Source organism: Cyrtonyx montezumae, unplaced genomic scaffold (genome assembly GCF_038088225.1).
Source record: "Cyrtonyx montezumae isolate F1298 unplaced genomic scaffold, pur_monq_1.0 scaffold_7, whole genome shotgun sequence".
Taxonomy (NCBI): Eukaryota; Metazoa; Chordata; class Aves; order Galliformes; family Odontophoridae; genus Cyrtonyx; species Cyrtonyx montezumae.
In genome coordinates this window covers 27157167-27181540 of record NW_027072078.1, presented here as the reverse complement: position 1 = coordinate 27181540, position 24374 = coordinate 27157167, and the positions used below count along the sequence as shown (strand labels likewise).

The 24374-nt window shown below is 43.9% G+C and overlaps 1 protein-coding gene across 2 annotated transcripts in view; it reads left to right on the top strand.

Annotated features, from left to right (window-relative positions):
- HEG1 (heart development protein with EGF like domains 1) overlaps nt 1-13361 on the top strand; it is a 29680-nt gene extending 16319 nt beyond the window's left edge. Inside the window, exons 10-21 of one of the 2 annotated variants that reach the window (XM_065750701.1) lie at nt 153-479; nt 1545-2915; nt 4588-4707; nt 5851-5945; nt 6162-6220; nt 6573-6733; nt 8011-8145; nt 10092-10134; nt 10245-10282; nt 10608-10695; nt 11486-11660; nt 12512-13361. In XM_065750701.1, coding sequence (XP_065606773.1) covers nt 153-479; nt 1545-2915; nt 4588-4707; nt 5851-5945; nt 6162-6220; nt 6573-6733; nt 8011-8145; nt 10092-10134; nt 10245-10282; nt 10608-10695; nt 11486-11660; nt 12512-12661 — 2762 coding nt within the window. In that variant the 3' untranslated portion in view covers nt 12662-13361. Of the gene's footprint in view, nt 1-152; nt 480-1544; nt 2916-4587; nt 4708-5850; nt 5946-6161; nt 6221-6572; nt 6734-8010; nt 8146-10091; nt 10135-10244; nt 10283-10607; nt 10696-11485; nt 11661-12511 lie in introns of those variants that run through there. The other variant, XM_065750703.1, reaches the window with a different exon arrangement.
- The last annotated feature ends 11013 nt before the right edge of the window (nt 13362-24374 follow it).

Sequence of the window (24374 nt, the reverse complement as noted above, 5' to 3'; positions counted from 1 at the left end):
TTAAAGTGATGGATATGTAAGACCTACCTTAACAGTATTTATCTGTGCAATTTTCTTAATCTTCATTTCAAACTAGAATTACTGTGTAGTTCGCAAGTGCTCTCTCTTCTGAGATGGTAAAATAAAATACCCAATTTTTGATCTTGTTTCAGCTGTGGGAAACAACCATCACTCGCTAAGCAGCTCAAGTATGGCGGAAGGGATTTCCAGCCCCCAGACCAATCCCGCATATGGTTCAGCCACATTGGCTGGTGGTAGAGAGGGGACACAGATGACAATCAGTGTGCTGGCCCATGGCACAGAGAGCTCTGCTTCCTACACCGAGACCACCAATGCTTCAGAGCCAATTCATCTGGTGTCAGTGGAGCAGAGTGGGATGGCCAACACCTCGGTTGGCAGCGAAGGCCTCGTGACAGGGGTGCTCTTCACACATTCTTCCAAGATACCCACTGATTCATCTTTCCAAAACGATCTCACAAGTAAGTCAGCATGTCCCATGTGTGTGTGGTTTTTTTTTGTTTTTTGTTTTTAATGTTCCCATTGTTCTGCATTTATTTACATTGTATACAAAGCCTTAGGTCATTGGTACATTCAGTGCCACACATGGGTGTCCTTGTGGAGGTCTTCTCAGGTGTCCAGTGACAGAGGGCTCAGAGCCAGGCCCAACCTGACATGGCAGTCATACCAGAGGGGAAGCCCCAAACCTGGGCACTAGCAGGGAAGCCCTCCTGTTTTGATGGTCATGGAAAGCTTTTTTTTGCATCCTAACTGTTTTGCTGTGGGAGATGCTTTCAGAAGTGTTTCATGCTGTGGATCAGCATGAATTATAGTCTGTTACAGAGTATTAATTATAGAGTTAAACCAAATTTTGAATTTTTAATATCGTATTTTTTATTTGTAGTGACTGATGAAGTTATCTATACATCCTGAAATTTGTATTACAATTGACTGCTCCTTTAATGCTAAATGATCTGCATTTTTGCAGGCTGATATGCTACTCGTTTAGGATTTTCTGACTGCAGAGTTTTCAATCAATGAGTTCATGATAAGATGCAAATTAACATAACACAGTAATTTCATCCTACAGCGCCATGAAGTTCACTGTGCCTGAAAGCAAACCAGTTGAGGAACAAAGATATGCTTTAGTTTGGAATGGAGGAGAATAGGGAAAGGATATGAGTTTGTAAATTATGAGAGATTAAGAGAACAGATGACTTCTGCTGCTTAGCTTCCCACAAAACATTACAGAATGATAAGTGCTCAAACACATTAGAAAAGCAATGCTGGAAGAAGGGGGCTTTTTTTTTTTTTTTTTTTTTTTAAGAAACCTGCATTTTTCATGGGTACCTTGTGTCAGTCAGAGTTCACCATTTTTGAATGAGCTAAGGCAATAGCTACGCTTAAATGATTCTCTGATTTTTTTAGTATAGGCCAGTTTACAGGCAAGAACATTTTATGTATTTATCAAATAGTTTTAATGAGATACTAAATGCTTTTTTTGTTTTTTCCCTGTCATTCTAATGCATCTTGTCCTTTTACTGCAGGCTTTCCAAGTAGCCATCAGCCAGTCAGCAGCATTGATGCTGAGAAAAGGACCTCCGTTTCTCATACGGATGGCACATACATTTCAACCTTATACACCAGGGGAGGAGAAAGGACGCTCCTGTCTATCTCAAACAGCAGCACCTCTGCTGACTCTTCTGAAAGTTCCACATTTTTTTCAGAATTTTCCAACCCTCCCGATTCTTCAAAATCAGCTGTGGCACAGGACAGGAAGAACAACGTATCCAGTGATGGTGGTTTTGCTGAACCATCTACAGAGCCATTGCTGGTGCACTCTTCCAAACCACTGACTTCTGCCTCTGTAGGCAACATACAGAATACAACTGTCTTTGACACTGACTCCGAGTTGTTGCCCACTGGCAGTTCATCTCTATCTTCATCAGTATCTCCACGCTCCTCCTCAGTGTCATCGCTGCATCACTTACTCTCATCAACACCACCACCAACTTACCTGTACACAACATCAGAGTCATCTGAGCCACTCTCTTCCTCTGTGATGGCATCTTCAACCCCTCTTCAGGCTTTGTCATCCTCTTTGCCCACTTCCTTATTGGCTTCCCCATCTTATTCCTCAGAATCCTTATTTCCTCTGTTTTCATCACCATCATCTGTCTCGCAGTCCAATGACAGCGGCCCACCAAGCACCCCCACAGCTACAACTGCATCCAGGCGGGTGCCCTCCACAGCTGCAGTGGCTGGGAGCTCATCCCAAGAGACTAGCAAGCACAGTGACACACACCTACCCCAAAACAACACCTCCTTCAACCTGACGAAGCCTCACCCTCTCCCCACGGAACCCATGGAGCATCTCGGTGGCCGCCTTGTATCCATGTCTGCTGGCACACCGATAACAGGAACCATCTCACCAAAGGGTGCTACCTCCCAGGGGGATAGCTTTGGGAAGGCAACACCACCACCTCTGCTCACCACAGCCAGTGATGACCCGCAGACTGAGCCCACCAATGTGCCCCTCAGTTCCTTGACAAGTGCAGCAAGCCAGAGCATCACTGTCCCTGTGGTGGCACTGACCACAGTGAAACCCACTGTGCTGACAACGCCGGCCAGCCGCCAGCCAACTCTGAGTGACTCTAGCACCACAAAGGCCCACAGAGCTCCAACACCCACTGCCACTAAACACACTTATACTACCCGTGAAAGCACAAAATCTGTGGGTCCCACCGCTACAGTGCCTAGTAAGGTCACCAAGGAAGTCCTCCCTGCTACGACTCCTCCTGTAGTCCGTCCAACAAGCAAGACCACTGTGAGCACAAGTACATTAGCTTCTACCAAGCCAACCACCATCCCGCCATCAAGGAGTACAGCTGGCATGAGGATAACGTCTCCAGCAACAGGTAATGTGTCTAACAGTGCTTGGCAGCAGGGCCAACAACAACTGGGTCCCACATGGAGGGCCTTCAAAGGGTTACATGTGTATATATGACAAGTCCATTGTCAGCAGGATTTGAGGAAAAGAATTCTGTCTCCATTCTGGTATTTTTAAGATAAAGGTTTAAGAGTTGTGCTGAGCTGCTGGAATAAAATTGTAAACCTTTTGGAGAAGGTTTCTCCTGGAAATGTTAAGCTGAAATTTGGGAATTAAAAAAAAAATAAAAAAATTCAAGCTGGTGGCCTTCTAGGTAAGCTTAGGATGTACTTTACATGTGTCATGAAAAATAGATCGGTATCTCTCTTAAGAGAAAAGGCAGTTGGCCAGCACTCAGTATTTTTGTTGGAAGTTTTTCTGCTATTATGACCTACAGTTTTTCTCTCCCCATCTCACTAAAAAAAATTCTCCTTGAGGAGCCATCACTTCTCCTGGTAGGTTACGCACTTTGGTCTTGCTGAGTGTGTTGTGATAACCAAGACTGGGAAAGAGAAGCTGAGAAATGAGCTATGCAACCATTTTGGATTTGCTTTTTAATTACCTTGTGATCCAGGAGTATTCTTTGAATCCGTAGTAACACCTAGCCCATATGAGGCTCCAAGCACCTGATGGAGCTGTAGGTGTCCCTGTTCATTGCAGGGGAGATGGACCAGATGGCCTTTAAAGGTCTCTTCCAATTGAAAACATTCTGTGATTCTATTAGTTGGAAAAGGTTGTGCTCAGGCACAGTTCTCACCCAGAGATACCCAGGTATTGCATGAGCAGATGTTTCCCTGCCCAGCAGAAGGGACTAGGGACTCTTGGGGTGCAGGAGGGTGGAGGTGGCAGTGACTGACTGCAGTGCATTGCAAGGAGTCTATCGGGAAAAAAAAGCTCTGCAAAAGAACAAGGGATTTCATTTGTTGCTCCTGCCGGGATCCTTATCTTCCCAAGTAAATGTATTGAGCTGCTTTATGAATGGAAATCGATTCTGTGTTTAAAGTTCAGGAGCCTGACCTTAATGTCAGTGTAGGATATTGTGTGTACTGACTGCATTAATCTTGGTGAAAGACTGGCAGTAGTGTATATTCTACCAGTAATTAGGTATTTAAAGGTTATTGCTCAGCTGATTGGTATTAATTATAGCCATGGCTTCATACAGAATAAATAACTTCAGGGGAATTGATTTTTTGTCACTCCTTTCTGGCTGCTCAGGTCAGAGGCACCACATGCCCTCTTGCTGGTGCTAAGTAGCCAGGCCAGACAGTCCAGGGCACAGAGATTATCCCACATTGTGTGTCCCAAGGCACTGCAGGGCTGCGTGGTCCTTCAGCCATCTGCAGCTATAGTGTTGCTTGTCTTTGAAAAGCACTCCCAGATTACAGGAGAAGTGCTGCAGGCAGGCTGGGCATTAATATTAGCATGGATCAACACTGGGTCCCAAGGGCTTCAGAATGAATATTCAACAGAAAGTGTTTTGTGTTTATTCTTTTAGCTCCAGCAGAATAATTAAGAACAGGATAAGCAGTAAGTGCAAATGATGGAATGAATCATCTGATAATGCTCAGGGGGTCACAGACGAGGAGCCAAATTGATCTTTTTTAGCCTAGCAGTTGTTGATCTTTGTGACTATAGGCTGGTCTGTTTTTCTGGTTTTCTAGATGTGGATGGATGCCTTTCCAACCCTTGTCCTGCATTGGCCACCTGCAACAACACGCATGGCTCCTATGTCTGTCAGTGCCCTCTTGGATATGAGCTGGAGAAAGGAAAGTGCAATTTAGGTAAAAAAAACAAAAGCGAAAAAAATGGGAAAAATGATAGAGATAATGATCTGTAATCTTCTAAAATAAATGAACCCAGGCTCAGACAAGTTCAGGAGCTTAGCGTACTTCCCAACTACTACTTTTACTGATAACCTGACTTCAGTGGGCTCAGCCATCTGCATGGAATTAAGCAGCCCTGAAAGCCTTTGTAAGATCAAGGTCTTGTTTCCTACCTTTCACATTTGTTGTGCAGCACAATTATTATTTGGGACTTAGGTTCTGGCTCCTTCCTTTTCTAGTAAAAGGCTCAAATCCCTAGGTCTTATAATGCCCCATTGTGAGGGGGGATTTGTTTTGCTGGAGTTTCTTCTGACCCTTAATCAGTGAGGATTAAGGCATGGAAATTTTGCTGAGCGACATGGCTGAGGTGTCCCTGAAGGGTGTTTTGAAACATTTCTTCTTGTAGGAACGTGTCAGCTTCTAATTTAGAGAGTTGTTTTGATTATGGCTTGGACTGCGCTATGGGCAGATTATGTAAATGCTGTGAAGGTGATTCCAGTCTCATTTCTACCAGAAGCTGTAATATTAGAGCTGTCTGATACAAAATTTGTGGTGAAGATAGGCTCTGTGGATGGGAAAAAAATGGGAAAGAATTGGAAGCTTTACAACGTTATCTGCAACAGCATTTGTTTTTCTGGTGGAACATAAAACTTGAGCTCTGAGCGCTCATTTCCACTGAGTATCTCATGACACTTAATACAAGATTTAGGGATATTATCTCTCTGAGTCTGGACGACTTGGATTATTGCATTCTGTTGCCATGAATCAAATTTAATTCTAAGCATGGAAAAATGCATCTTTCATACCTCCTTTCGAACATCATTGCTCATTCTGTCCAGTGGTTTAAAAAATGAAAATGTCCTTTCTGCAGTGCTTCATCTTGACTTGTCGGTTTGCTTTCCTTGCACTGGAGGGAGGAGCGAAAGACTTGATGCATTTACCCCAGATTATTATAAATTAGCCTTGGCACCTGAAACCATCTTGCCACTAAATTTCCCCATCTCTGTCTTGTGTTCAGGGGTCCTATTAAATGAGTCAGTGTTGCTCAGTTTTGGTTTATAGAAAGGGGTCTTATTAAACCTGTCTTATTTTCCTTTTTAGTAAGAATATTTATTGGTCAGGTCCCCCTGAAGCTTAACATCACCCATGGGAAGTACGCGGATCTCCTGCAAGTGGAGCGTGAAATCCTGGCAATGGTGAGTGTCCCAGCTGGGTAGCAGCAGCTCTGCTCAGGTCCTTGTGTGTCACTCCCCTTGTACAGCAGCTGCAGGGCTCTCTGGTCTGGATTTAGCCTTTCTAATTGTTGAACTATCGAGTTTGTCCAACCACCTACACCTGGGGGCTGTTCTGGAGCCAGGTGTGCTAACTGGAGCTGTGTTGCTCCATTCCAATAACTCTCTTCTTCCTTTCAGCTGAATGCCTCTCTGTCAGGCCTGCCTGGGTACTACCACTCCACAGTCAAAGCCACCAGGTAAGTGGCCATGAGAAAAGTGAGGAAAGGCATCAGCTACCCGAGTTCTTGGGATGTTCAGCTAGAGGTCCACGTTTTGAGTCTAACCCAGAGGTGCTTAATTTAGCCCGGCAACAGCATGGGACATGGGAAATGCCTTCGCACCCTGGCCATCCATCCCAGTCCTCCTACTGGGGACAGCTTGCCAAGCAGCCACAGATCTGCTGCCACAGACAGCTTTCTCAGTATGTGTGCAATATCATGTCTATGTTAAGCATTGCTTGCACTAATAGCTGGCAGGTTGCTAACATACTAACCATGAAATCAGACTGACCCGTGGTACTCAGGGCTGTTTTGTTTTGTTTTCTGTTAGGGAGGCAAATGTTGTGCATGTTTCAGTGCAATCCACGTTCTCTTTAGCATCCAACGTGACTTTCTACGATGTCATTGGCACTGTGAAAAGCTACATTCGGGCTTGCAAATCTCCCCCCGACCCCTGCCAGTTCATCTCCAGCCTGAAACCACTCCACAGAGGTAAACAGCATGGCATGGTTTGACTTGGGTCCTTTTAGAAAATGGAGAGAGAGATTTTGGCATTCAGCAAAATTCCTCTGAAAATTTCCATCTCACTTCAATAGGAATCATCTTAAGATAAAATCATAGGATCATTAAGATTGGAAATGACCTCTAAGATCATCTAGTCCAACCATCAACCCATCACCACTATACCCACCACCCATGTCCCTCAGAGCCACATCGATGTGGTTCTTGGAATTGTCTTATTCCACCCACATGGCCAGGAGTTGGGAAACAGTGGGGTATAAAAATTGGTCACTTTTTTCCCACAAGTTTCTGGATCAAGTACCATCTCTCTCCCAAGTCCTCCTCCTGACAAAGGTCAGAGGTGCTGCCAGTGCTGGGAAGGACTTTGTCCAGGCATTAAATATGCCATATTTGAAATCCACACCTCATTACTTTGGACTGAGTTCATTTCAATTATTTTGTTGAATTAGCTCAAAATTATTTCCAGCCGTTACCAATAACTCAGAAACAAATTCTATCCTTGTGTGAGTACTTAAAGAAAAGATGTCAGATCTAAGGACAAAGAGTGTGCCCAGCAGGGAGCGGGTTGTAAAAGGGGAGCTCCAAGTGAGTGACACACATCCCATAGAAATTCCTACTTCTCATGAATATGCTTTCCTTTGTGGATTCCAGTTATTCCACCTTCCAGTAAAATGCATAGGCTCGGTGGCACAATTTCCACTGTGTCAAATTGTGTGACACAATTTCCATTGTTCACCCTCAGTTTTGCTGAATGCTCATGCCAATAAATCTGAATTTCAAATGTAAAATGTTGCTTCAAAGTAATATAAATGAAAGAACAAACTCTGTGTTTCGAAAGTGAAGAAGATACAGTGCTTGATATTGGAAGGGAAGAAGCTCTTTCGGGCTGAGCAAAATGCTTTGCTAGATATAAACTTAAGAATGGTTTTGTTGAATTGTCTCAGGGGGAGGATGTGTTTCTGCTTGAGCCAAAACAAATTTTTCTTTTTAATTTCCCTTTCAACCTCCGAGCTGAAATATTTATTATTCCTCCACTCTATTTGCCTGTACAAACGATGGTAGATATGCAAGAAATTGTGACATATTGTGATGTTGACCGTCTCATAATGGAACAAATATTATTAAAAACAGAGAGAAAGTGAGATGAAAGTAGCAAACAAACTGAATGGAATGCCTGGGGAAAGCAAACGTGCATGCTGATGTGTTCAGAGAGAACTGTGCTGATGTTGGCTGCCTTTTCCCAACAGTTGGCAGCTTGTGCAAGCAGAAGGACCCTGAATGTGACAAGGAGACCTCTGAGTGCAACGACTTCGATGGGGTTGCACTCTGCCAGTGCAAAAGTGGGTACTTCAAGTACAATAAGATGGATCATTCCTGCAGAGGTATTGCCCTTCATGCAGCTTTTTTTTTTTTTTGCCTGAGTTCTGCTTGATCTTTTTGTGTCAGTTGCAGTGATTGTGTGTTTGTGTGCTGCGTGCATCACTGTGTGTGCAAGAAGCTAGATGTTATGAATAGATATCAGCAGCTCAGGTTTCTTCTAGTCAGCTAGGGGACTTTTCAGCAGATGCTGGAGGTGTAATCTCTCTCTAGGAATAATATTATCCTTTTCTGGAGCATGCTGTGAGTCACAGCAGTGCAGAAGAGGGAGAAGGGGGCCTGATCATGCGGGGCTTCAGCTCAGTGGCAGAGAGCAGAGATGACGTGCAGCTCTGCCTGTTTTGATTTTGTCTGAACTCTCGGCGAACTTAAGATAATTGCTTTAAATTCACGAGCTTATATCAATACATCTTCACTATTATTTAAATAAGCAAGTATCTGAAAATGGTTGTGAATTTATTTTGCAGCTGGGTTCCTAATAGAAATTTTAAGCTTCAGGGTTATATTATTTTTAGCTACTCCTCAGATCGTGAAATTTGTTTTGCTACATCTTAAACAAGGTCTTTGTCCTTGTGCCAGCAGTCAGAGTGAGTTTTATAGGATCAGGACGTCCATTCCCTCATTGCAGCAGTTGTTGCAGGGCTTCTTAGGAAATCCAGTTTTTTTACGGCCTATCAATAATAATTGCAGTGGTGGTTGTATATTGTTTCTGGCTGTATCAGCAGGGCTGATAATAAAGTAGGAAGAGATGCTTTGTCATTTCTGAATCTGATCAGAGTGGAGGTGGTGGATGCCCTGGCCCTGGAGACATCCAGGGTCAGGCTGGATGGGACTCTGAGCACCTGATGGAGCTGTAGGAGCTATTCTCTCTATATTTATAGCACATAATATGCCAGGCTTTTTTAAAATCTCTGCCCTCTTATTGACTAAACAGGAACTGTGGTCTCCCAAGCATCCGACTCTAATTGTAGATCATGCAGACTTGGAGTGCTGACTCCCATTAAGTACTTGTAAAGGGGAAACAGCCATTGTGCTGCCCCATCCGTTCTCCTGTGGGAGACTGGGGGGCAGCAGGGTGGGGGACACTGCCATGTGACCCCAGTTATTGCTCAGAATAGAGCTTGAGAATGTCCCCAAGAGGAGCAGTGGGGCTGCACAGGGCAGGGTGCAAGGGCAGGGTGATTTGATGGTGAGGAGGAGAAATGTGATAATGTAGCCTTTTCCAACCCAGAAAACATCCATCCAAAGGCTGGAATTTGACACTGGGATAATGCAGACCAGAGAGAAGGTGAATGTTTTTAATGGCTGGGGAAATAAACTTTGTGAGCATCTGACTGAGTGTTGTAGTTGACTGTCTGTCACTGGAAATATTAAAACCAAGCTTGGATGGTTCTGTGAAATGTAGTTCCACTTCAACTATTTGATTTGAAACCCAATTCAATTTGGAATTGAATTTAGGGAAGTTCTCTGACCTGTATTATGAGGGAGAGGTCACAGTCACATTGCTCCCAGCTGGCACCAACATCGCTTGTTGCTGGTGCTGAAAAAGCCATAAACTCTGAGTCCAGCTAGAACACGAGTGGTCTCTTCTGGTTTATTAGGATATTGCCACCCTGCTGTAATGGACAAAGTTGCATCTGCAAACCTTTTACACTGATGTTTTGTGGGAAACAATACAAGCGTGCAGCCAATTTGGGCAAGAAGAGATTGTGTTGTGAATTTTTTACCCACTGCCCACCCTGCTGCAGCATGGCTGCTGGGAGGTGAGCTAAGTGCAGGGTGTTATGCCTGAAACAGGGTCACATAGCACCAGGGCACGCAGCTTCCTGCTGCACCAGCGCTGTCAGGCTCAGAGGTTGTTTGGGGTGTAGCTGCCATGGGAAGCAGCAACGTGAATACCTCCTGTGCACCACTGTGCGGTGCTCATGGCCCTTCTCTGTTGTGTTTGCAGCCTGCGAAGATGGATATAAGCTGGAAAATGAGACCTGTGTGAGGTATGGTGAGCGCTCTGCCCCCTCCTACCCCACCATCCTCCTTAGTGCTGCTTTGGTGACCTGTTGGCACAAGCAAGCTGCTGAAACTCCCTCTTGTTTTCTGTTGTCAGCTGCCCATTTGGCTTAGGGGGATTCAACTGTGGCAACCGTAAGTAATGAGTTTAGTTTAATTTCATTTCATTTCATTTTTGGGGAAATTTGAAACAAATGATTGCAAATAACTATGTCTAAAACACAGTAAGGGCAGATCACTCTTGTCAGGCTGTTTGTTTCTTTGCTGTTTGTCAGGAATTATTTTGTTGACCAAAATATTTATTTGATGAAGTTCACTTGGTATCATCTGCTAACAAGATCAGTATTTTCTTATTTGCAGGAAGCAAACAGTTAATCCCCTTGCATGAGGACTGTGTTTATATGAATATTTATGGTCAAACTGCTGTCTCTAAGCAGATCTCTCTCTTTCCTGCCCCTAGCTTATCAACTTATTACGGTGGTGATTGCGGCCGCAGGAGGAGGATTGCTGCTTATCATGGGCATAGCACTGATAGTCACCTGCTGCAGGTAGGTTCTCCAAAAATGCAGGCTAGGTAGAAAGGAGGAGTTTTGGCAACAGGAAGGATTGCTGGGCCATTGTGAAGAGGTGTTGGAGCACATTCAAGGACAGTTCCCACTCGTGCTGTCACCCGTGCCTCTCCTCTCAGCCACACACACACTACACGTGCACACCTAGTTCCTGTACCAGCAGACAACTTTGAACTAGAGGCAAGGTGTGCTGCTGAGGTAGTTGTGCTTCTTGACTTATATACCATGGAGAAGGACTGCCTTGCAGTAGCACCCTCTTTCCCACCATTCTAGCTCCAGATCCAAGATTTCGGAGCTCTCTACCTGAAGTCAGCAGCTATATGGATCAGTGACATGGCACTGGTAGTAGACACAGACTCCGTTGGCACTTTGAGTCAGGAGGATATCAGCAAGGCCCAGACAGGAGATATGATGATCACTACACCTCTGGGTGCCAGCTTGCCTCTGTGGGGATGGATTGGTCTTCTTATGGGTCCTGGCCTTTCACAGGCCATGTGTCTTCATGGAGAATACTCTTCTTTGTGCTGGAGATATTACCAGAGTCCACTCCTACAACATGGTGGTGATGTAGGAACTTCCAGTACTTCCCTCTTAGTAAGTAACACAGTATCTGGAAGGTACTTGGAAACTTGAATAACGTAGGGGCTCTTGTACATTTTTCTGTCTTCCCGTATGTACGTTTTTAAGAGATAACAGGCATAAATTGAAACAGGAGAGGATCTTACATCAGGATTAGTTATAACTTCTCACTTCATTCTTTTCTAAACAGGAAGAATAAAAATGACATAAGTAAACTTATTTTCAAGAGTGGAGATTTCCAGATGTCACCATATGCCGAATATCCGAAGAACCCCCGAGCACAAGAGTGGGGCAGAGAGACCATCGAGATGCAAGAGAATGGAAGCACCAAGAACTTGTTGCAGATGACAGATGTGTATTACTCGGTATCTATCCGCAGCTTGAATCTTAACCTTTTCTATCTCATATAGCAAAGGGACGTTCCTTTATTTTTGGAAACATAGATCCCTTTCCTGCAAAACAAAAGAGCAAAGCAAACAGATGCCACAGGCAGCAAGGCATGGGGAGTTCTGTGAACTCCACCTGCTATACAGGTGTGAATATCACAAAAAAGTGTCAGTTGGAAGAGTGCTAGGAAAATGTGTAGGAACTCAAGATAGGGAGGGGTTATTCATGTGAGTGAAGGTTGCAGGAGTTCACATAAATCACACTTTTTGAGCTTCTGCTTTCCAGGGAAGAGAGCAGTGACCAAAACTTTTTTTTTCTTTTGGTTTGTATTTTAAGTTTTCCCAGAGTAATTTTTCTACTCTACACAGCATGAAGAAAAGTGAGAGAAAAGTGCTTCCAGATAATACTCAGAGCAGGAAACAAACTGATTTTCTAGCAGTATTTCTTTTAAGAATAACTCTGATGATGTCCTGTGTTAAGGTGAGTTATTTCAATGCCCAAGCTCATTAGCACAGTTCTTGTGGATTAAAAATTAACTGTACGCTTAGATTGTGTTTGTTGGAGTCAGGTAAACTTCCAGATGGGTAAACTTCAAGTCTTCTATCTGACAAGATGTCAAAACTCAGTTTCATCGGAATACTGCCCTCAGGAAATGCATTACTCCCACAGTACAAGTAATTCTAAGTCATAGAGATAGTTAGTTGTCACGTTATTCTTTCTAGCTACTGAAATAACTGATGGGAAAAGTGGTAAGGCTGTGCTTGAAGGAGGAGTTGTCTGAGAATAAGACTTCTCTTTTTTTCTTTTTTTCTTTTCCCTGCAAATACAGCCAACTGGACTGAGAAATCCGGAACTGGAAAGAAATGGACTTTATCCTCCCTACACTGGTTTGCCTGGGTCTCGACATTCATGCATCTACCCTGGACAGTACAATCCATCCTTCATTAGTGATGAAGCCAGAAGAAGAGACTATTTTTAGCAGGACTGAGAGGGACTGGAAGATTGACACAGTTTTGTGGCCCTTGATTCCCAGGTACAATGTGTCTCCTGGCAGTTCAACCCACACCAGTCTTACTCTTCCCATTTAACAGGATGGTCTTTGAACTCCATACCAAGTGTTGCTGCCCCCAGGAATGGTTGCATTTGCTGAGCAGCAGAGAGGAAGAGGAGGAGGAAGTGAGTGGCTCAAGGTGCACATCAGTAAAAGATGCAGATAGAAGCTCGTGTGTACTCCGTTTTTGTTCTGTGCTGCTTCTTCACTCCTTACGCTACGTGGCAAGCATGGATCAGTACAGGCGGATGAACTGTGTTCAGCACTCTGTGTTGAATACCACTGGGGAGTGTTTTGTTTACAGATCTTGTTCACTGTTGACTGTGCTTGTCTTCTTGGCCAACTTTCATGCAAAGATTCACAGTGTGACTGGTTTTGGTAGGACAAGTTTGTCCACCCCTTTTCTCCTTGCTGCGTTGCTTTTCTGCTTCATATGCAACAGGAAAGCTGGCTTGTCCTCTGGCCCTTACCTTCATACTGGTGGAAGTTCTCAAAAAGCTCAGGCCCTTGCAGCAGCTTGGTGCCTGACAGTGTTGGCTGAACCCATGGGTAGATTGTCCCTGAGGAACAGGAAAGGTTAGTCGTACCACTGCAGTTCAAACTGGAAGTAGGCACAGTTGGTCGTAGAGAACTTTGAGAACTTATGTACATAGGGAAGAGTGTGAGTGTGTTGTCTTTCTGTCAGCCAGCCTGGTTCAGAAGTGATGCTGCTACACATCATCGCAGTGCTTCTGTATAGGAGCTTAGCAGGATGTTTACTTGCAGGGCTGAAAAGGCCTATATAATCATCAATGTGATGTAAAATAGCTGCTCACGAGGAAGAAAAACATAAGCTGGGAATTCACCCTGCTTCTTGTATGAAATGTGGGAAGAATCAATAACGCTGTTGTCCTGGCTGGGCAGGTGGAACATGACATCTAGGCACCGTGGGTGGGACACAGCTTTTGAGCCTTCACAGCCCACCTTGATTTCAGGGGGAGCTGTGGAGGCTTTCATTCCACTGGAAAATAAGGCTCTTAGCAGTCAGTAGCATTTAGAGCAGAAACATGATCCTTTCAATCCTAGCACAGCGAAGATCGCTTACATCAAAATATTTTGCTTTCTTCTGTTCCAGTTTCGAGTGATTCAAACCAGGCAGGTTTCCTCAGCTAGGTGTGTGAATTCATATTAATCGCTTTGGCAAAAGCTGAGGAATGTAAGTTATTACATTCCTCACTAAAGATCAGATCTAAAGCTTATTGACTTCATTCTTTCCTGAGTAGGGCATTGAAAGAGCTTTTATTTACTTATCTTTACTGCAAAGATATCCACAGTCATCCAAATCTTGTCCAGAAATAGGGTCCCGGTACAGACCCTTACCCTCAGTGTGATCGTGCTTCTAATTCAGGGTGGCTGCTTGCATGAGGGTAGCAAATAGCACAGTTCCTTAGCCATTAACACACCATCTTTGCACTGAAGTGCACGTATCATCTGACACTCTCCCATACAGTGCTCAAAAAGTCTACAGTTAAATTCAGTAATGTAGCCCTGAAGCACTGGGGACTGCCAGAGATGCCTCCAGAGTGCCTGCTCCCCTGGTCAGAAGGGCAGTTAGAAGGCTGATGTCCAGTGTCACTGCTCCCTGAAGGCAGGCTGGGGTTAACATGGCACAGTGCTCATGTCCTACAGGTGCTGGGGAGCTCCCAACCCTTCTAACACTTGAACAGCTGTTGTGTTCTGTTGTGTTCCCTACCAGAAGGGAGCAGCAGCTGCACATAGGGAGGGGGTGGTTTTGCAGAAAGTAGATCTTTTTGAATGTCAGGGGCAGTATGCTCTGCGCTGATGTCATCTTATAGTCATGGTGCAAGTGATTTGAATCCGTAATGAAATAAGCAGACTTATCTCAAATGTGGGGTGGAAATTTATGGATGTTTATGCTGCTGAAGGAGCTATATTAGGGAGCATCCAAAACAATGTAACAAGGTAAAGCACAAGAATTAACAGTTCCCAGTGTTTTCAGACTGTGAAAGATGTTCTTCTCCCCACTGTTGGTAGCCAGTATCTTAATTGGACATCCACTGGAGGGTGTGAAGCAATGGCTTGGCCCTGCTATGCTCTGGGGCCCTTCAAAGAGTGCCTTATTGGGGTCATTCCTATGAGTGAGAGCTGCCTCTTTCACCCAATGCCAGCTCTGATAGTGAGAGTGCCTAGGACAGAAGGGAACGCCCCTCTCATGGGATGGAGGAGAGCTTTGTCTCTGTTACAAATGAAAGGGGAAGCTGGGACTTGGTCTAAACCTGGAGCACACAGATGAGCACTGGGATTTGTCTCTGTTTGCTAAAGCAGCCTAACAAAAAAATAAACATGTCCCAGCAATGATGGTAGGATTTAACTGCATGACACTCAGACAGGAAAGAGTGTAGCTTATATGTGCTATGATTAATTGCTTGTTTAGTTTGAAGGCTGTGAAACATTCCTCTGTGTGCCAGGTGCAAAGAACAAAGTGTGAAATACCGAAGGACAAATGCAGGTTGATTCTTCTGTGTAAAGAGATACAAATGGGTTATGTGAGCAAAACTCCAGTCTTTGTCATTTTAAAGCAAATTGCAGATTGTGATTTAAGTGTGAAATGTGATAGGGCTATTCTAACTGATATCACAGAAATCATTTTTTAATGACCTTTTAAATTCTTCTTAATGAAATGAAAGAGTCACACGAAACTCAGCAGGATTGTCTGAGTGACAACTGCAAAACCTGGCTTTCTTCCAAAGGAACAAACTCTATTGCTCTGAAATTCTGCCTCTGCCAGAGCAAGTAAATGTTGGGGAGATCATTATGAGATTAATCTATTGCCGCTTCCTTTTACTTGTTCTGGTAGCAAATGAGTCAATGCATAGCCCACAGGAGGAGGGAAGGAGTCTCTCCTGACCTGCCAGCACCTTCCATGGGTGTCCCAGGAGGAGAGAATTGAGGCAGGTGCCAGCCCTGAGGTCAGTGCACTTACCTGTGCAGAGAAGCAATGGCAGTGGTTTTGGGTTTTGTTGATTCTGTTGAATGTGAGTCCGGTCACCGTGTGCACTGTAATTCCCTGAAGCCTGCTTTCAAATGTGGGTGCCCCTGTATTTAGCATCTAACTCCTCCTAGGATGCCTAAGCAAATTCAACTTGTTTCTCAGGCCGTTTAGATTGCTTTCAACTCCCCCAGATTGCAGGTTTTGAGCACGCTGGATGCTTTCGACAAGGGGAATTGCTATGCTGTCCAAGAGGACAAGATGGAAACAGCAGGTTTCATACAAGGATATTGCAAGTGGCTCAGCCAGGTGTGGAGAAAGGAGGGAAAACCACAATGAGACGACAAATAATCTGTTTGCGCTTATGGCTGTTGTGTAAAGCTAGGTGAGCTGTCAGCAAGAGACCACAGATGGTGTGTGGGGGAGTCTTTGGAGGAAAGAAGTGCTAATTCAGTTGAGGACAGGAAAGGAGGTAGGAGGCGTGCATTTGCTGCTGTGGTGCTCTACCACTTGTGTTGATAGAAGCCCCTCACTCACAGAAATACCCCGCTGGCAGTCAGCATGGGGGAGTGGCTCAGAGTCAAAAGAGCAGAGCAGTGCAGATTGGGGGTCAGTGTAAAGGGATGCTGCAGCCTTCCTGCATCCTCATCCCTACCCCCTGCTCATCCTATCCAGCCCTCCCATGCTACTCTGGAGAACAAGGGTTCTTTTGCACGCCACTGAAACCTTGAAGCAATGAATTTGGCTGTATGAGGAACGTGGGGATGGGGATAATTTGATGCCCTTTTCCCTCTGTGTTTATGGCACTACATAAAGGAGCAGCAATGAATCTTGTTTCCATTGCAGCATATCCCGTAAAGTTCCCCTCTTGCGGTCATTTACAGAGACACTAAAAGTGATTTGCCTTCACTGTGAGGAACAGAAAAAGAAAAAAAAAAGAAACAAAACCCTTTCTAAAAATACTCATGACATAAATTTAGTGAGAGGTGTTTGTGATTGCAGAATGGTGCCAGTACTTGTAAAGGTTGTTTGCTGAGGCTTGACAGAGCAGCACTATGAGTTTGGTCGTTGCTACAGCCTTGTAAAGAGCTTTCCCAGGACACGTCCCTAATGCTGGTCAATGGCTATATCCATTCCAAATCCACCTGGACTTCTTGTTCTCTCATACTGGCATTTAGTTTTCTTCCTTAAATTAACTAATTTAATTAATTAAAGAACGGATGCATTTTATTTAAATGTTCTTCCTATGCTGATGATTGTTTTTCTCCTCTTTACACAAAAGGACCTAACCCAGCATCCACTCTGGTGACTGGGATAACTCTCGCATGGATTGTAGTGGAGTTTTTTTAGGCCTAAATTTCAGGATCACTTGTGTATACACCATGCGTTCCTGCAGCTCTGTTCCACCCGTTCCTGTGATATTGTTACTGCCTTTTCACATCATATTTATTTTAATATGTGTTCTTATTACTGTAGCAGAGCCTGTATTATGTAAGATTGAACAAACAGATTGTTCAAGATTTGAAATGCCTTCTTGAGAAGAGAATGAATGTGAAATTCATAGGAGATATTTTACTGATACTGAACTGGTTTCCCGTAGTGTAGGATCGCCAGGGATGTAGAGATGATTCATGCATTCACAGTTAAGAACTACCTGTCAGTTCACATATTTGTGCTTTCAGAAATGAAACAGGATCTCTCAGCTTTGAAAGGGTTCTGTACTGTATGATCATGTGTGAGATAACACCTCTCCTGTGTAGTTTGTGTTCTGTGTGATAATATCTTTGTTGATGGAAAACTGAGAGAGGGTGCCTGATGTTCTTCAAAAGTCATGTGTAAGTGCTAAGTCCATTGGTCTTCATTCTGGTAGAAGGGATGGGAGTTTTGTTTGGGGTATACTGCAGCAGGTGTCCCCAAATCTGCACAACCCCACAAGGAAAAGTCCGGGGGAGTCTGGTGATCGCTTCTCTTGAACAGTGCCATAAAATCTGCCTGACGTGTCTGCTATAAAAACCATCAGTACGGTTAACTTTAAGGAAAGAAAATAACAACAAAGCAGAATAAATGTGTAATTCTTTCTGTTAAACTCACCCGTTTGTTTTAAGCCCTGTTAAATTCTGCAGGATTGTCTCCTAGCGGAAAGCAAAATTTTATATGTAAAGTCATCACAGTTTCTTTGAACAGCTTTCAGAACTGTGGTAGTAATGCTCACCTTTAGTGAAGTCTCTTTCAGAAGGTGAATTTTAAGCATTTATTTGTGCTTCCTCTGTCAACCTCCTTCATGTTCTTCCTGCTGTTGTGCTTCCTTTCCTGTAGCTCTGAATGTTTGCTTCCAAGTTGCTGGGGTTCTAAGGACATTCTCCAAACCAGTGTTATTTAAAGTTGTATCATATTTTCTGCCTCTTCTAATTATACAGTACTGTAGTAGCAAAATATAATTTTTAAGGATTGGATTATTTTTATACCTGCATCCAATATTATTAAATCTGGCGTTCTAGTCAGTATTATAAAAAGATACAATAAAACTATGAATATTAGTATGTCTCAGCTTTTTTATTGTCTAAAATTTTCCCTGTAAAGAGATGCATATGCAACTTTTAGATTGAAGAAATCTTTGAGCCTTTTGTTCTTCTAGTGCTGCTTGGTGATTGAATAACTAAAATGAAAAGCAAGAGGAAAGTCATATGTTCTGGTTAGTTGAGCTAAACAGAGTTGCACTCAGTTCTGCACTGATATGTTTATTTCAATAGTGCTGATCTACTCAAAGTTTAATTTAAGAGTGTTACTCAATTTACTTTCTCATCTATCTGGAAATGCTGGAATTGGTGAAAGTAGGGAAGGAAAAGTTTGGGAGAGGTTGGTGCAAGGACAGGGGACTTGATCACAGTGTGATCAGTCCCACATCACTAATACCCACTGGAAACCATGAAGACTATATTGCTGAGTGTTCTCAGAGGAGGAAAATTGATCCCTGTTATCCAGACAAACACAGAGACCTGGGAAGAGGTGTGGTATGGACGGGCATCCCGAGTAATGTCAGGCTTGTTATTCTGGGGCAATAACTTCATGGTACGTCCCAGAGAAGTACAACACTCCTGTGTGAAATGAAACAGATGGGGCCAAGGTACTCTACCAGAATCTAGGTGGGTGATCTGAAACCACCATCTTACTCTTCCAATAACTACGAAGAAGCAAGCATCTACAGAAGGTAAGTCACCTCACGGTAAGACATCCCTTTGCTGTTACACTAGTGTCACAGTACTCTGCATATAGACAGCTGCACTAGGTGAAATGAGTGCTACCTGAAGAGAAATGGGGAGTCTAGAACATAGCTTCTTGCTGCATCCTGAAACTTGAGTCTACTTTCTGCAGTGTTGCGGTACAGAATTATGTTACGTGCCTGTTCCTTTTCCAGTAAGATCCCAATAGGAAAATAAAGGGAGAGAGTAACATGATTAATCCTGTCAAGTGAGGTCCTGCTCATTTGAAAGGTTTGCTTCAGTGCCACTGTTTTATTACCAGTAACAGTATTGCAAGTTGATCTGTTTTCTGTGTGATGTAGGTGTCTCTTAAGAAAAGGACAGGTCACGGTACCATGAGGCTGAGTAAATTTGCAGTTATGGACAAGTATGTGATTCAGCAGTCCCGCCCGTTTCAAATTTGCTTACTCGTGCCTCTGAGATCATTGAATACATCCATGTTGTGTGGCCTGAACTGTAGAATCATTTGTGTTGGAAAAGGCCCATAAGATCAACAAGTCCACCCATTGACCTAACACTACCAACTCCACCGCTAAAGCATATCTCTAAGTGCCATATCTATATATCTCTTAGATATCTCTAAAAATGGTGATTCTACCACTTCCCTGTTCCAAAGCCTAACCACTCTTTCTGTGAAGAATTTTTTTCCTGATATTCAATGTAAACCTCCCCTGACGCAACTTGAGACTATTTCCTTGCTGTATCACTTGTCATCCGAGAAAAGAAACTGAAACCCGCATTTCAAAAACTTCTTTTCAGGTAGCTGTCTTGAGCAACCAGTTTTCCCCTCAGTCTTTCCTTCTCAGCCCCACTTCCCTCAGCCACTTCTCAGTTTTGTCTTATAGACCCTTCACCAAGTTTCCTTCTAGTCCTGTCATCCTTGATTCAGACAATATCCTTCTTGTAGTGAGGAGCCCCAAAGTGAGTCCATTACTCAAGATGTAGTCTCACCAGGGCAGAGGACAAAAGGACAGTCCCTTTCCCCACTGCTTCTGATACAGGCCAGGAGCCATTGGCCTTTTCTGCCACCTAGGCATGCTGCTGGCTCATGTTCAGCTGGTTGTCAACCAGATCCCCAAGTCGTTTTCTGCCAGGCAACTTTGCAGCCACTCTGCCCCCAGCCCACACTGTGTGGGGCTGTGGTGACCCAAGTGCAGCACCCAGCATTTAGCCTTGTTGAATGTCATGCAACTGGGCTCAGGCCATTGTCCCTGCATACCCAGACCCTTCTGCAGAACCTTCCTGCTTTCAGGCAAATCAATCTTCCTGACCCATTTGGTGTCACCTGCAAACTCACTGAGGGTGCACTTGATCCCCTCATCAAGATTGGCGATAAAAATGCTAAACAAAACCTGCTCCGCTTCTGAGCCCTTGGTAACATCACTTGTGACTGGCTGCCTATCAGTTTATCTCTGTTCACAGCACCTTGAGTCCATCATACAGCCAGTTTTTTACCCAGGAAACAGTACATCCGTCCAAGCCATGAGCAGTCAATTTTTCCAAGAGAAGCTGTGGAAAACAGCATCAAATGTTTTGCTGAAGTCCCAGTAGACCACATCCACATTTTTTCCCTCATCTGCTAAACATGTCATGTTATCATAGATGAGGATCAAATCGTTCAGGATCTGTCTTTCACAAACTCATTCTGACTGGGTGTAATCATCTAGCTGTAAGTGCTGTGTGATCATACTCAGGTTGGTCTGCTCCACGACCTTTGCTGCCACTGACACCAGACTGACAGGCCAGTAATTCTTCGGGTCTTCTTTCCTCCCCTTCTTGTAGGTGAGCATCACATTTGCTAAACTCTAGTCAACTGGGACCTCTCTGGTTAGACAGGACTATTGATAGATAATTGAAAATGGATTGATGAGCACTTCTGCCAGGTCATTCCGTATCTTTGGGTGGCTCCTGTTTGGTCCCATAGAGCTCTGTGTGCTGTATGTATATCTATAGATAAAAAATATTTTTAAATTGCTTTAATCTGTAGTGACAAAGTTACGTTCTTACTGAGTTTTGGCCCTGCTAATTTACCCCCTGCACTACTGTACCATATCTCTGTAGTCCTCCTGAATTGCTTGCTCCTTCTTCCTAAGGTCATAAATTCAGTTTTTCTTCCTGAGTTCCAGAAGAAGCTCTCTGTTCAGCCAGGCTGATCTTCCCTGCAAACCTGTCTTTCAGCACACTGAGACGACCTGTTCCTATGCCTTCAAGATTTCACTCCTGAAAAATGTCCAACCTTTTTGGACTCTTTTAACCTTTAGAGCTACCTCCCAAGAGGCTTTAACAACCAGGTTCCCGTCTTGGAAATCAGTTAACAGAAGAATTTTGTTATAACATTTTAACTGCATATGCTTCCCTTGATTACGGGTGAGTCTGGATATATATAATTTTCATTTGGACTTTCTTCAGGTTTGTTTGAATCTTCATCTAATTATGACACATATTTATAAATATTGGGAGTTGGAACTAGGTGACCTTCAAGGTCCCTTTCAATCCAAGCCATTCTATGATTCTGTGTGTGTGCAATACTCTGTGGATTAACTAAATTTACATGAGATAGCAAAATGTATAGGAATCTAGTGGGGAACAGAACTGAAAATTACACAGGAAGAAACAATCCCGCACATGAATAGCTATAAAAGACACTTCTTCCTACCCTGATGAACACCTTCAAATGACATGATTGCCCCTTGCTTACGTTTATGGTTAAATAAAGGGGCCATGCGTGACTGTGTATCTTAAAATAAAAAAAAGACCTTTCACCTCTGATTCTTTTTTTTCTCCTGCCATAAACAAGGATCAAGACAAGTGAACAACTGCTGTATGTTACTAAACATAGCACACTTCTAAATGATAGTAATTGTTGGTCAATGTTCTTGCTTACCATATCTGAACTCTGACGCATGTTAGTTTGGTTTTACAACTTCTGGAAAGTAATTTAGAAATTTCCTCAAAGAAAGATTTGTCTGTGATTCTTTACTGGACATCACAGGTGCTGTGGGTGTGTAAGTCTGTCTGCACTAGCAGTCACCTATTTGATGCCCACATGTGTGCTTAATGACTTCCTTAATAATTACATTTGTGGTAATGATGTTTCACTGACGTCAGTTCTCCTGTTTTGGTAATTCTCTGTGCCAGGTCTCCTAAATGGTCAAATCTCCAAGTGCCCCCATAAAGTTGCAAGTAAAGAGGCACGTGTAGCCTCATCTCCCCACGTCTCACCATCAGAGCCCGTCATGACAGCTGATTTGTCAGAAAGTAGAGACAACAAAAATCTGGTAAGTGTACACGTTTGTTCACTGCAGTGTTTTCTGGTGCCTTTTGCATGGCGAAGGTGTCACACTTCCCAGAGGTGACAGAAGCAACCAAGGAAGAGTGGGAGATAATTCTAAAGACATGGCTGAGGGTATGCCAGCCTCTCTTGTGTACTCATTGCAGAGAACAGTCTTCATGTGGTGGACAACACACTCAACCAATAGAAGCTGATGTGGTCAGCCCTCAGCCATTATCATCTACACCTTCTGACTTCCAGCCCACATTTCTGATAGTGCTCTGGGAAGTTTGCTGGTTCTTCCACTCTCAATTTGCACCTTGGGGTGGTGGAGGTTCCCTGGTGAGAGCAGGGCCCATCCCGACACCCAGGGACACCGGGGCAGCCTCTATGACCGGGTCCTGGGCCTGGTCATGGCCTCTCTGGCAGATGCTGGGTGACAAGGCCACTCACTCCTCATGCTGGCAGAGAAGCATCCATCCCTTGTTGCTGTCTGCAAGCCACCAGTGTTTCCTGGTTCAGCATAAGTTAAAAACTGAGGACAGCCCTAGCCCACAAACAGCTTGAGTAATATTTTTGATCTTGCCCACCCTCCTGCATACAGAAAGCCACCCTTGGAATGTGTTATTAGATTAGCATACAGACTGCATGTCTTGTTAGCACAGCAGGATCAGACAAAAGCAGGTGAAGGAAGGGGAGAGGCATTTCACAAGCAAAGTTGTCACTTTGCTTTGGAAATGGTTAACAATGTGCTAGTGGTGCTGACTGTGGCCTTTGCCAGGGTAGAGCAGCTCCACAGACTCCCAAAATGGCTTTGTGGGGATACACCAATGGGTTTCTTGCTTCTCTTGTCCATGGCTTGCAATGATAGGATAATGTATGTGTGCTTCACAGAAAGGTTTTACTGGCAGCTGCAGCGAGATCTGAGGTCAGTCAGAGCAGGAGAAAGGTGCTCAATGGCATCTTTGCTTGAAAGGAGGAATTCCAACATACCATAGGTGATTTGGTGTCTATTGATTTCAAGTGGTATGTTTTACCGGAGCATGACATAAAACTGTGCTGTTGAGCTAGAGAACTTGGGTAGGTGAAGCAGCTGAAAATAAGCAGTCTAGGGAGAAACAGATGCTGTGCACAGGTCTTTATCCCCATGTTGGTCTTTACATCATGATTTTGTCACACTGAGTGACATGGTTTAGTGGGCACAGTGGTGATGGATTGATGGGTGGACCAGATGACCTTAGTGGTCTTTTCCAACCTTAATGATTCATGTGATTTCAGTAAACCTCTGTAACCCACTGATTTTTTTTTCCTGAGCTGTGGCTGTGTTACTTGCTCTATGTCCTCCCAAACTAATTTCTGTTTCCAATTCTGCTGCAGGCTTCCTGCTCCAGCCTTAACATTCCTGCTTCCGAATGTCTTCCAAGCACAAACATAGTTGCTCCCAAGAAAGGAAGGCTGCTGCCCAGGTAGTCAAATATCTGCTGGCAGTCCTCCCTGCTCTCTTCTTTTGCCACACCACTTTAACAAGGCCATAACACACACAGATGTAGGCAAATAGTCTGGCTTTAATCACTCCTGAAACTGCAAAAGCCAGCTGGGTTTCTTTAATATTGAAGATGTTGATTTTCACCTGCTGGTCAGTAAGAAGTGGTGCAGAATTTTGCATATAAGTATAGAGAGCTTGGGGTCTGAGGCATAGAACTTATCTGCACTGGCAATGTATTGCAAAGGGAGTGATTGTGTATGTCCCAAGTACTCTGCTCTAAGTGTATCCTTAGCATGTTTTTGAATGGAATAGCTTTTTCCCCTTTAAAAGCAGACTGCACAGAAGACTCCACTGTACTTAGACTGAAAGAGTTTGTGGAGCTGGCAGGGATAGCTGGTAACCTGTCAGTTCGTGTCAATGTATTTAGCAGTAACTTCCTTGTGTCAACAGGTCTCAAGTGTTTATAACTTACAGGAAGAATACTTCAGGTCCAGAAGTCTCCTCCCAGCTTGAGGGGGAAGGAAAAAAACAGCGTGGATCTGTCATTTGCCACTTGCCACCATGACGTCAGCTTGGGGCTGAGCTCCCTACCTGTGGCTGGGACCTTAAATGAGCCGACACTGGAAGAGAAAAGC